Source organism: Globicephala melas, chromosome 15 (assembly GCF_963455315.2).
Source record: "Globicephala melas chromosome 15, mGloMel1.2, whole genome shotgun sequence".
Taxonomy (NCBI): domain Eukaryota; kingdom Metazoa; phylum Chordata; class Mammalia; order Artiodactyla; family Delphinidae; genus Globicephala; species Globicephala melas.
Window position 1 is genome coordinate 71,916,886 of NC_083328.1, and position 11,978 is coordinate 71,928,863.

At 56.4% G+C, this 11,978-nt stretch overlaps 1 protein-coding gene across 4 annotated transcripts in view; it reads right to left on the bottom strand.

The window, feature by feature from the left end:
* Positions 1-11,507, bottom strand: part of ZNF335 (zinc finger protein 335) — an 18,854-nt gene extending 7,347 nt beyond the window's left edge. The window contains exons 1-15 of one of the 4 annotated variants that reach the window (XM_030848704.3): positions 11,215-11,507; positions 10,294-10,544; positions 8,717-8,957; positions 7,729-7,806; positions 7,175-7,480; positions 6,956-7,087; positions 5,934-6,080; positions 4,392-4,644; positions 4,122-4,299; positions 3,352-3,464; positions 2,400-2,418; positions 2,152-2,268; positions 2,004-2,080; positions 1,761-1,921; positions 806-1,038 (exon numbers count right to left, since the gene is read on the bottom strand). In XM_030848704.3, coding sequence (XP_030704564.1) covers positions 806-1,038; positions 1,761-1,921; positions 2,004-2,080; positions 2,152-2,268; positions 2,400-2,418; positions 3,352-3,464; positions 4,122-4,299; positions 4,392-4,644; positions 5,934-6,080; positions 6,956-7,087; positions 7,175-7,480; positions 7,729-7,806; positions 8,717-8,957; positions 10,294-10,494 — 2,256 coding nt within the window. In that variant the 5' untranslated portion in view covers positions 10,495-10,544; positions 11,215-11,507. Of the gene's footprint in view, positions 1-805; positions 1,039-1,760; positions 1,922-2,003; positions 2,081-2,151; positions 2,269-2,399; positions 2,419-3,351; positions 3,465-4,121; positions 4,300-4,391; positions 4,645-5,933; positions 6,081-6,955; positions 7,088-7,174; positions 7,481-7,728; positions 7,807-8,716; positions 8,958-10,293; positions 10,966-11,214 lie in introns of those variants that run through there. The other 3 variants (XM_060284327.1, XM_030848706.2, XM_060284326.2) reach the window with 3 other exon arrangements.
* Between the last annotated feature and the right edge of the window lie 471 nt (positions 11,508-11,978).

Consider the following 11,978-nt stretch of genomic DNA (forward strand, 5'->3'; position numbering starts at 1 on the left):
TCACCCTCTTCAAGATATTTTCAAGATATTTACCAGCTCTACGCAACAGATGAACTGACTAAGGTTAAGGATCCCACAGCCAGTAAGTAGCAGAACTGGGACTTGAACACATGACTATCTGACTCCAGAGCCTCTGTGTTCTACCAGCACATCGTGGTGGTCCATCTTTTGGGGAGGGGAGGGGAGGGGGCAGGCAACATACTCAGCTACAAGACTATATTTCTCAGCCTCCCTTGCGGCTGGGTGAAGTGTGGCCCTGTAGTTAAGCAGGAGCTTCTGGTAAAAGTTCACGAGGAAGGTAAGACGGATAGATGGCGGGCATCATTTTTGCTCTTCCCCTATCCTTTCCTCCTGATTCTTGCCTGGGATGTGGCTAGGAAGGCTGGAGCTCCTGCAGCTATATGGGACCATAAGTCAATCACAAAAACGGGAGTCACATGCCTAGGACGGCTGGGAAAAAGTATCGAGAAAGCTTGGTTCCTGATGACTGATCAAGGAGCTGCCACATCAGCCCTGGGTTGCTGACCTCTGGACTTCTTTTACATGAAGACAATAATAAACTATCACCATAGTCAAGATACTGATATTTCCACGCTCTATTACTAGCACTGGAAAGCCACCCCTACTCTGAGATTAGGGTGACATATCTGTGACCTCAGCTGCTCTTCACCACAATCCAGAGAGGCAGGGGTCATTTCGCTGTACTCAGTGTGCCAGTGAGGATGCTAGGGCTGGGAGAGGCAGCATCACAGCAGCATTGCAGCCAACGCTCCTAATCCCCTTGTCTGCTGTTTGAGCTCATTACCTCAGGAGGTCCTGGGGAGCTGGGCGGAGGTCCAGGGGCTGCGCTATGCTGCTGCTTCAGCTCCTCAATCTGTTGCAGAGAGAAGAAGGGGCGACGGCGGGAAGGGGGCTCCTCGGGGTGGCGCCGCCCCCACTCCTCAAAGCTGCTTGCATGTCGGCACCGTACGTGCAAGCGGAGGTTCTTCTTGTGTCGCGTGCTGAAGTGGCAGTACTCACAGGCAAAGGGCTTGGCCCCTGCAGGCACATGTGTAGGGATGCTTGGGCTTGCCCACCCCCTCTAGGAAGCCTTCTGTGACCCCAAGAACGTCTCCAACTGATTCACTCCCTGCGATGTGTTCCCAAGCTCAGGGAAACCCATGCTCTGTGCAATTTGGTGTGCCAGGACAGAAACGAGCCAGGTCTCCCTCTGCGCTCACAGCCTTCCTCCGAGTGCCTATTTTCAAGGTCAGGTGACCACATACTTCTCTTATGACTCATCTCCCGAAGTGTCCCCCCAGCTCTCTTTCTCTCTTCTTCCCTAGTGTGTCTGCCAGAGGGCTAGGCACCGAGGAGGAGAAAGAACTAAGTTTTGCTGTCCATCTTCTGTGGGCCAAGATGTGATGCTGCTTTAGTGGTTTCCTCTGTCGAGGGCAGGGCCTATGTAAGACCTCTCAAGCCCCAGTGCCCAGAACAGACAGGGCTCAGGGAACAAATGGAACTCACGTTTATAACAACCCCATGGTTGGTACTTCTGATTCTCTCCTTTCACAATTAAGAAAGGTTCAGAGAGCGCCAGCAACTGGCCCTGGGCCACACAGAGAAGAGCTGGCTGCGTTGGAAACTCAGCTGAGGTTAGAGTGATAGTCCCAGGGGGGATTCCCTGCAGTAGAAGGGCTGGCGCTGCCGAGGGGGATGAAGAGGACAGAGCTGAGCCTCCGACAGGGGGCTACGGTGTTTTGGGGGGTGGCTGGCCTGACCTGTGTGCTTGACGGCCACGTGGGACAGCAGGAAGTCCTCTCGGAAGGTGCGGTAGGGGCAAAAGCTGCACTTGAAGGGCTTGTCGCTGACATGGGAAAGCTGGTGGTTCAGCAGCGCCTTCTTGTCCTCACAAACGAACTCGCAGAACTCGCACTTGAACCTGGAGGTGGTGGGAGAGGGGAGAGCTCAGCGACAGGGCGCGGTGGGGAACCGCAGCCCCAGGGGCCTCCTCGGGGATGTACCTGCGGTTGGCGACGGCCTGGATGTGCGTGAGCAGGTGCATCTTGAAGGTGTAGCGCTTCTTAAAGGACTTTCCACACTGCGGGGGGTGGCGAGGCGGGTCAGACCAGGGAGCCCCCAGGCGGGCCCCCTGCCCCCAGCCCCACCCACCTTGTCACACATGTGGGGCTTCTCGGTGCTGTGAGTCTTCATGTGCTGTGTGAGTCTCTTCTGCATGGGGTAGACACGGCCACACACAGGGCAGGGGAAGGAGCTCAGCTTCGGGGTCTGGGAAGGGACAGAAGGGGCCGGGTGGAGAGAAAAGGGGAGGAGAGAGGGTGAGACCATGCCTCCTCCCCCACCAACCCCCCAGCCGCCCTCAAGCAGGCTCCCTTCCCGGCCTGGGGCCCCAGACTCACCGGGTCTGGCCTCTTCTTCCTGGGGGAGAAAGGCACAGCAGTCAGACCATCTTGTCCCCAAGCCCACCCCAGACCCTCCCCCGCTGACCAGACCCATCCTCGGCCCTGTCCTCAGCCCCAACCCAAGCCCCTTTCTCTTAGAACAGTATTCCCCCAATGGGAGTTCGCTGGGGAAAATGCCAAGAGGTGTGCTGTAAATAAAGTTTTGCAGTCAACTAACTTTAGGCACAGTGCATTCTCCCCCTCTCCCCCTCTCCCTCCCTCCCTCCCTCCCTCCCTCTCTCCCTCTCTCCCTCTCTCTCTCTGTCACAAAATGCATTTGCATTTTAAAGGCTCTGAGAAGCTCTGCAGGGAAAAGAGCTGTTGAACCAGGTTTTCAACCTGGTGTCCCTAATCTTATGTGGACATAGAACTCCCCCTCCCTTTTTATTTTTTTTTAAAGAAACACCTAAAAGCGGGAATTCCCTGGCTGTCCAGTGGTTAGCACTCAGCGCTTCCACTGCCGGGGCCCGGGGCTCAACTTCTGGTCGGGGAACTAAGAGCCTGCAAGCCGCACTGTGATACTTCAGTGAACAGTCACTAGGCCCTTGAGGATCTTTGTTTTTCCACCCACTTGTCCTACGTCTGCCCTATCAGTGCCGTGAGAGATGGAGTATGGACGTGGAGCCTGGAAGACCTTCAGATCATTTTCTGAGACCCTTTAGGTACACGATTTCCTTTAATCACCTCAATAGTGACTGTCCCCAATTTACAAAGCTCGAAGCAGGAAAGAGACCAAATAAGGGACCTCTAGACCCTGACACTGCCCTGTTCTGAGCCAAGTGATCTGGGATGAATCGCCCTGCCTTTCCCCCATCTGTACTGTGCTGCAAAGGGGGCTGGCCCCGAGCAGGGGCTCAGTAAGGGGGAATCCATGGTTACCCTGGGCCTCCACTTCCCCACCCCCACTGACCGGTCCCGGCTATGCACGGCCGCGTGCCGGATGACGTCCTTCCGGTAGACACTGGTGTAGCTGCATTCGTCACACTTGTAGGGCTTACTGCCCACGTGGTTGAACATGTGCTCCTGGGAGAGAGGCAGAAGGACAGGGGGCTGGGGTGTAGCCTCCCTTCCTGCCCACCCGCCCTGTGCCTACAGCCGTAGAGGCGCCCCCTCCCCACTGCACCCTGGAACAACCCCCGCTCCCCACCCCTACCGCAGGGGTCCAGAGAACAACTTCTAGGTCCGGGTCTGAGGGAGGAAGCACTGTGCGCACAAAGCACAGGGGCTCTGGCCATCTGTGCTCAAGCTACCCCCGACCTCCACCCGTGGGCAGCTCTGCCTCACTTTGGCCAAGCCAAGCTGCAGTTTCCTGCGTCAGTAAAATGGGGCTCTCAACACCTATGACCTTGTTGGGCTACGTGAGATGATAAAAAGGAACCCCTTTCTTGAGACACGTTCCCGCCACCAGCTGGGAGACTTTCTAACACACTGAATTCGATTAAAGCAGTGGCACTGCCATCTGCCCGCTGTGGTGGTTGTGAGGCAAGTCTAAGACGATGTGACGCCACCATGCAGTGTGAGGCCTACCACAGTGTGCCCTCGGCCCAGACGCGCAACGACACGGGGCAGGAGGGTGACCGCAGGTGCGGTGATCTCCACTCCCCCTGGGGCCTTCTCCCATTCAGCGTCCCTTCTCCCCCTGCCCTCCTGCGCCTCCGCTTCCGCTTCCCTCGGCCACACCTTGAGCGAGGACCAGCGGCGGGAGCGGTAGCTGCACTGCAGGCACTTGAAGAGCTGGGGGTTGCCAGCCTCGTGGGAGTTGACGTGGAAGCGCAGGTCCTCGTGGGACAGGAAGCGGGAACCGCAGATGCGGCACAAGAAGGGCCGCAGGAGGGGTTTGGGCGACTTGTAATAGTACCTGCCAGGAGGGTGTTGGGGAGAGGTCTGGCTGGGCCAGGGGCCTGGCCACTTCCCCCTGCCCCCAGCCCTCATCTCCGCTTGCCGCCGTACTTGCGGTATTTCTTGCCGAGGAAGCGCCTGGAGGGTCGCCCACGGCGGCGGGGCGGGGCGTCGGGCTCGTCCTGGCAGGACGGTGCTGCGTTCTCCACATCTGACTGGCTCATGCCGGGTTCCACAGGGGGCCGGTTGGCCTTGCCCAGGGCCACCAGGCGTCCTGGGCCTGAGGAGCTGGGTGCCTCGGGGTCTTGTGGCTCCAGAGGGCTCTGTCCAGTCTGGGAGCTGACCAGAGGCTCTCCTTCCACACCTGCCATGGACACACCAGGACAGATGTGGACAGCTGTGCCAGAGGCCAGCCAAAATATCCTCCCCCACACACACCGTCACGGACCACTGATAGGCCCGTCAGGTCACGGGACAGACGCAGGCAGCCCGTGGTTAGAGGGCAGCGTGGACATACGGTTCCTCCTGCAGCTGACGGGCTGTTAGCACAGCACGACTTAAATGGGACAGTCTGGAGCAGCACTGGGAGAGCTGGGACCTTGCGGCCAGGAGACCTGCAGGTAGGCTAAGCTGTCATCGACTTGCTGTGTGTTCTCAGGCAAAGCCACTCCCCTCTCTGAGTCTCATTTTCCCCGTCTATCAAATGGATATAATTGTTGCTCTAGTGACCTCATGGGAACGTTCTAAAGTCTGGGGAGCAACAGCAACACTTAAACACTGGTTTTCCCAACGGAGGCTGTGTAGTTGGAGGGCAGACGGGAGGAAGGGAAGAGACATCACCGCACACACTCGCAAAGCCTCTGACGTCTGAACATCTGAATGCGTTACCTATTCAAAAACACTAACAGCATTTCAATGTAATGTTTTAAAAATTCAAAATTATATGCCATTTTGTTTCTTAATGGGGTGCCAGGTTATTCAGGTGTGTTCACCTTGTGAAAATTCACTGAGCTGTGAATTCACTAAGCTGATTCACTTAGCATACATGTGCTTTTCAACACATATACCTCAGTAAAAAGTTATTTGAAAAATAAGACTAAAAAAATACAACACCCACAACTGCATGTACAAAAACAGCTACCATGTATTTTTTCCCTGTCTATTTAAGCCTCAAAAAACAATCCTAAGAGGCGGGTGCTATCACCTCCATTCCTAATAAGGGAATGGGAGATTCAAGAGGCAAAGTAACATGCTCCAGGTCACAGCTGGTAGGTGGCAGAGCCGGCATTCATGCCCACGGCGGGTCTTTCCTGTCCCCGGCTTGTAATGCTCCAAGTCCGTGCTCCTCCAACATAGTCTCAGACCTCAGACTTATTCTCATTTTAGTAATAATTCTTAAAACTTATTAGTTCAGTTACAAATACTCAAACTTCTGTGCTGCGACAGCTTACCACGGAAAAGCCGTTTCAGAAAGCTAACTCTCAAGTTTGGTATGGGAGAGCTTTCCCCTTTACGAGGAGGCCTGCAGGTCACCCCGGTGGGATTGAGACATGCTACTCTGCAAGCATGTCTGCAAGGGCTCCATGGAAGCAAGCGGGGAACGAGGCCACCCCTGGGCCCCACCGCACAGCCCCACCCACAAGTAAGTCTCACCATCCAGGAGATCCGAGGTCTCCAGGCGAGGCAGCTTCCGGGGCCGGCCAGGTCTCCTGCGGGGTCTCGGTGTACTGGGAGTGGGGCGCTGGGGCCGTAGCTGCCGGCCCCGGGGCTCATCCTCAGCAGGGTTATAGTCGCTGTCCTCTGTGGGGACAGCAAAAGAAGGGGGGCATCAGCCTTGACCTTTCAGTCCTGACCCCTTGCCAGCTTCCCTGGAAAGAGGCCCACTTCCCTATCCCTCCCTGCCTGTTCCTCCCTTCAAACCCACCAGTAGTGCCTCCTCCGGGAAGCCCTCCTGATGTCCCCCTGGCTAACTGTGAGCGCCACTCTCTGGCCCCTGCAGTCCTTTCTCTGTACCTTTCCTAACACCTACCACTAGCTCAGATGGCACCTTTATGTGAATCAGAAAAAAGCACTCCTTCCTCAATACGCTTTACGGCCATTGTTAGAAAACAGCTGTCTAGTCACTCCAGTCTACAAAGCAGGACTATGCTATCCATTGAGGGAGCCAGTAGCTCCCTCACTAGCCATATGTGGCTACTGAGCACTTGAAATATGCCTCGACTAACTGGAGACATAAGTATAAAACACAACAGATTTCTGAAAATTAGTATGAGAAAAAGAACGTAAAGCTTACTAATAACTTTTTATAATCATTGCATATTGAAATAATACTTTAGACATAATGGGTCAATAAAATATATGACTGAACTTAACTTCATCTTTTTCATTTTACTTTTAATATGACAACAAAAAACACACGTGGCTTCCATTCTGTTTCTGCTAGACAAATGTGAATGTGACCCTCTTGGACACAGTACTATTTTTCAGCACGTGGCCCGTACAGCTGCACATAGAGCTCCTGGTCCCAGAGCTCCAACTCCTCTATCTTATGCTGGAGGCACTCGTGGCTGCGTGTGCGCCAGTTCCTCGTCCCTGGCCCTCCCTACAGGCCAGGGGGAGCTCCGTATTTGCAGATGTGGGTGTGGGTGACAGGACCGAAAGCCACGGTAGCCTACCTTCCAGGTCATCGATGGCGCCGGCATCTATGATGTCATCATCGTCCTCCTCCTCTGGGCCCTCTTCCTCCTGGGTCCTGGCAGAGGCACCCCACTTCCGCAGACGTCCCTTTTTTCCGGTGGCGGCGGCTGCTAGCGGTACAACAAGCTTGCTGCATCTGACTCTTGGCACCCCAGCCCCACCTGTGGAGGCGGCCAGGCAGGCCACCGTCAACGCACCTGGGCAGAAGTGCCGCTCCCGCATGTGGCGCAACAGTGTGGCCTTGGCGCTGCTCCGGTACTGGCACATCTTGCACTTGAACTGCTGCACCACCACCACCTCCATCATGGCCTCCAGGCTCTGCAGGTCTGGCTCCTCGGCGCCAGAACCCAGGCATGGCTGCGCTGGGGAGCTGGGTCCACCCTGTACCTCCTCAGGGGGCTCCAGGCACGTGGATGTGGACGTGGGGCCATCGGCTAGAGCTTCGATGGCTGCCAGGCTGTGGGCCAGGGTGGAACTGGACATCGGTGATGCCATGGGGGCCCCTGGGAAGGTGAGGGAATCAGAGGGGAGGAAGTGGAGGGGGAGGCTGGCCACGAGCTACAGCTGCCCCTCCCAGGCAGGCCCAGGGATCCAAGAACCCCACTCCTCAGCAGAGTAACAGTGGAGGAACTGAGAGGCCCAAGGCAGTGGAGAAGCTGCCAAGATCACACAGTGAGTGTACGGCAGAGCCTCCCTGTCCTACTCCCCCGCCCACAGCAGGGTTCCCTGGGTCTGGCGCCTGGAGTCTTACCATCATCTGGTCCCTGCAGGATCAGGTACCGTGTGGTCTCGGACCCACCGCCCTCAGCACTGGTCACGGTGATGCAGCCTGGGCAGAGGTGTGAGGAGGGGATGCACAGATGATAATGACAACTGTCACTGCCCACACTCATTCTGACTCACCCGTGAGACTGTGAGTCCGCTGCCCCATTGCCCACTTCCCGTCCAGGGCAGGGCTGTTGAGAGGTCTGCTGTGTGTGACACGCTGGTCCAGCAGCCAGTCCACAGCTGCCCACCTTTAACCATTAAAGGAGGACTGGCTTTTCAGGCTATCCCAGGGCTTTTCGAGGTGCTACAACCCTTACACGGATCATTATTAATAGAAAGTAGTTTGGTAAATCACGAGCACCCGCTCTGGAGTCACTGTCTGAGCTCACGCCCAACACTTGCTGATGACAGCGGGTACATTAGTTTACGTTCTCTGTGCCTTGGCTTTCTCATCCAGACTGTGAGAATAACAGCATCTACCTTTTGGGGTTACCAAGAGGATTGATGAACTACTGCAGGTAAAGTATTTAGAAGAGACTCCAGTACAAAGTTAGGTGTCACTGTTTCTATATTTATTGAGTGCTTATCATATGCCAGGAACTATACTGTACTATCTCATTAAATCCCCACATTGGGGCTTCCCTGGTGGTGCAGTGGTTGGGAGTCCGCCTGCCGATGCAGGGGACACGGGTTTGTGCCCCGGTCTGGGAGGATCCCACATGCCGCGGAGCGGCTGGGCCCCTGCACGTCCGGAGCCTGTGCTCCACAACGGGAGAGGCCACAGCAGTGAGAGGCCTGCGTACCGAAAAAAAAAAAAAAAAAAAATCCCCACATCGTTTACCACTATGAGACGGGGTTACTGTTTCCATGTTACAAACTCAGAGTGGTAAGGTTATCTGCCTGAGTCTGCACAGCTGCTTCTGCAGGGAAACCCTTATGGGGCAACTCTTGCCCCCTGTGGCCTGACTCACTCTGGATGAGGTCGGGCCCGATGGTGGACTCGATGATCTTGTCAATGGCTGAGCCGAGGTCTGAGGAAGAAGCCGTGCAGTCGGACACCAGCATGTTGGGGTCTGGGAGTGCGCTGGAGTGCACCAGGGCTGGGGGGCCGCCTGTCACCCCTGCCACTGGCCCGTGGGAAACAGAAGATGAATCAGGGAGGTAGCCATGGGGCAGGGGTTCTGTGCTGGAGCTGCTCTCGGATACCTCCTCCTGGGGGACGGGAAACAGGGGAGTTTAGGAGCCAGGGATGGGGCAGGGCAGGCTGCCCCCACCCTGGCCCAAGGACGTGGTAGGTGGAGCCACCCACAACCTCACCCCCATTGAGGACCAGTGAGAGAAACCCTCTAGTCACAGAGCTCCCCCAAGAACAAGCGCCAGGGTCCCTGGCTCTGGGCAGGTACAAGGCCCCATGTTTCCCACACCTCACACAACAGCCAGGTGAGGCTATTCTCGTCAGGCTTTCAAATAAGCTGCTCCCTCTGCCTGAAATGCTTCCTAGCATCACACCGTGGCTAACTCCTACTCAGCCTTCTTACTGCCATTCACCTGGTACCTTTCCTGGGAAGATGACCCTGACCCACAAAGCCAAGTTAGGACCTCTCCATCCTCAGTGCTATGGTCGCCTGTGTCCCGCCATCACATTATGGTTCACTCTGCAATGTTAGGTCTCCCAGGTCAGACTCCATAAGGGCCAGGACCGCATCTCTCGTCTCCTGCTGTATCCCCTGGGTCCAGCACAAGCTGGGCACATGCTAAGCCCACCTCTGCTGAATTAATAAAACCCCTGGACCCCAAAGTGGGGGCTACTGTTGTGCACCTCTATAATGTGATGTCCTGAAAATGATCACTATCTTGCAGACAATGACAACGGTATGGCTGATACTTATTGGCTGCTTACCATGTGCTGAGCCCTGTGTTAATTGCTTTGCATATATTAATTCATTTAGTTCTCAAAAAAAAAAGAGAAAAACCTATTGAGGCAAGTATATTTATTATTCCCATTCTATAGATGAGAAAACTGACAGCTAAAAGTTTGGGTGGCTTATCTAAGATCACAGAGCCAGGAGGCGGCAGAGCCAGGAGACTATTTTACAAAGCGTTTCCAAGAAAATGTCTGGTGGTTGCTCACGACAGAGCACCCTCAGGAGTAGGTATTTCTGCTCCGTTTTAAAGATTGACGACCGAGGTTCAAAGAGGTGTCCCAGTGAATCAGTGGTACAGCCAAGACTTGAACCAGGTCACCTGCATCCCAAAGAGTGAGGACAGTGGGTAGTGCAGTGGGTCAGCCCACAGCCTAGATTTGAATGCTGGCGCTGTGTCTCAGTTTGCTCCTCTGTGAGATTTGGAAAACAGTGGTATGTGCTTTACAAGGTATGAGACTTAAATGAGAAAATCCACGCAAAGGGCCTGGCATGGTGCCCGGCTCACAGTAAACCATAATCAAATATTAGCTATAAGCAAGCCTTGCTGGCTTCTTCCCCTTGGCCGCCAGGCACTGCTGCCTGCGGTCCCTGCCACCACCCACGCCGGCAAGCAATGTCCATACCAGAGAGCTGGTGCCGCGGTCCGAACTCTGCCCCACGCCAGAGTCGTCGGCCTCGGCTGGCCCCGAAGCGGCCGCGGCGTCGCTGCTGTCGGCCGACACGGCTTCCGAGGTGCCCACACCCAAGCCGCTCTCAGAGGGCTCCTCGGGCCGGCCAGGACCAGGGGCCGTGTCGCTACTGCTCTCCACCTCGTTCTCCTCCATCGGCTCGGGGGGCGGCCTGATAGGGGGGCCCAGGGTCCGGGGCCTTTACTCTGCGAGAAGAGGTGACGGGGGCTGGAACAGGTGGGCTTCATCTCGGGGCCCCGCGGCGCACGCAGCTGCGCCCATATGCCCATTTCGCAGATGCAAACACTGAGTAGCCGACGGGGCGGGGCTTTCTAGTGTATTGCGAGGGGAGCTTCGAGAAAACAGGACCAGGAAGCCTTGCCTCCCAGTCTCGGGTCCTTCCCCCATCCCCGGAGGGTGGTCAGTGGCGGGTAATCTTGACCCTTTGCTCCTCCCCTCCATGATTCCCGCAGAGTGGTTCACTCTACGGGCCGCGGCCGGGCTCAGTGGCTCAGCCCTTCGGTCCCCCGAGTCCCCCCGGGTGCAGAGTCGGTGGTACAGCCCGCAAGCCCCCTGGGTCAGCGGCTCGCTCCCCCCTCCCCTGGTTCCCGTGCGGAGGGGGCTGACAGCGACGGTCCCGGGGCCTGGAGACTCGGGGCTGTCCCCGGCGCTGCCTGCGCTCCAGGCCCGACGCCATCTTGTGGCGGCTCCGGGTTTCCGCTCAGGCAAGTGCGAGAGCGACTAAAGGGCCTGGGACCCCGGGGCCCTGTTCGGACAGCCCCGCCGGCCCGGGATCTCTCCACCGGGTATCCCCGCAGTGTGGCCCCACTGCAAGGCAGGGTGCAGTGGGGCGACCTGACTCCACCCGACGCTCACCTGACGCTTTCGTGGCCGCGTTTCTCTCCGACTCCGGCATCGACGAAGTCGCCATCCTCTTTCCCCCGCTGCGGAGGGACCCATCGGCCTTCCGTAGGCCGGGACTACTTCCTACGCCGGCCCGGAGAAAGACAGGCTTCCAGTGTGCCGGAAGGTGGCCCCGAGGTCTCAAAACCATAATAGAGTTCTCAGAAAATATAGGATTTTACATGTCTCCTAGTATGGGTGACGGAGTCCTCTATGGGTTGAGAGCTACTTTCTCTCCGGCGGAGGAACACATAGGAGTGGCTACGTGACGTCACTGCTGGGTCCCTTCCCTGGGCCGCAGGGCTGGGCGCGGCTAAGGCTGGCCCCACGTCCGGGGGCGTGGCTCCCAGTGGCCTGACCACGCCCTTCCCGGAACAGCTCAGAAAAGCGTGAAACTGGGATGTTTTGGCTTGGTGGGAGAGGAGTAAACGTTATCGGTCTTTTCGCCTGGCTTTCAACCGATTATTTTACGCTCTCATCGAACCCAATCAAATCCTTCCCGATTAGGTTTGACGTGTCCTGGGAAGAGGGGAGCATATAGTCCTTGTTTTACCGATGGGGAAACTGAGCCCCCGAGATGGGAAGTGGCTGGTCCAACGTCACATCAAGTAAAAGGACTTGGAATGCAAGCCCCGATGGCTGGAGTTGGGGAAATGGAGAAGCGTCAGTACAGGGCCCTTACTGAGCTCTGTACACGTATTTGTTACATAATAGAGCTGGGAAGTCAAGGCATTCTC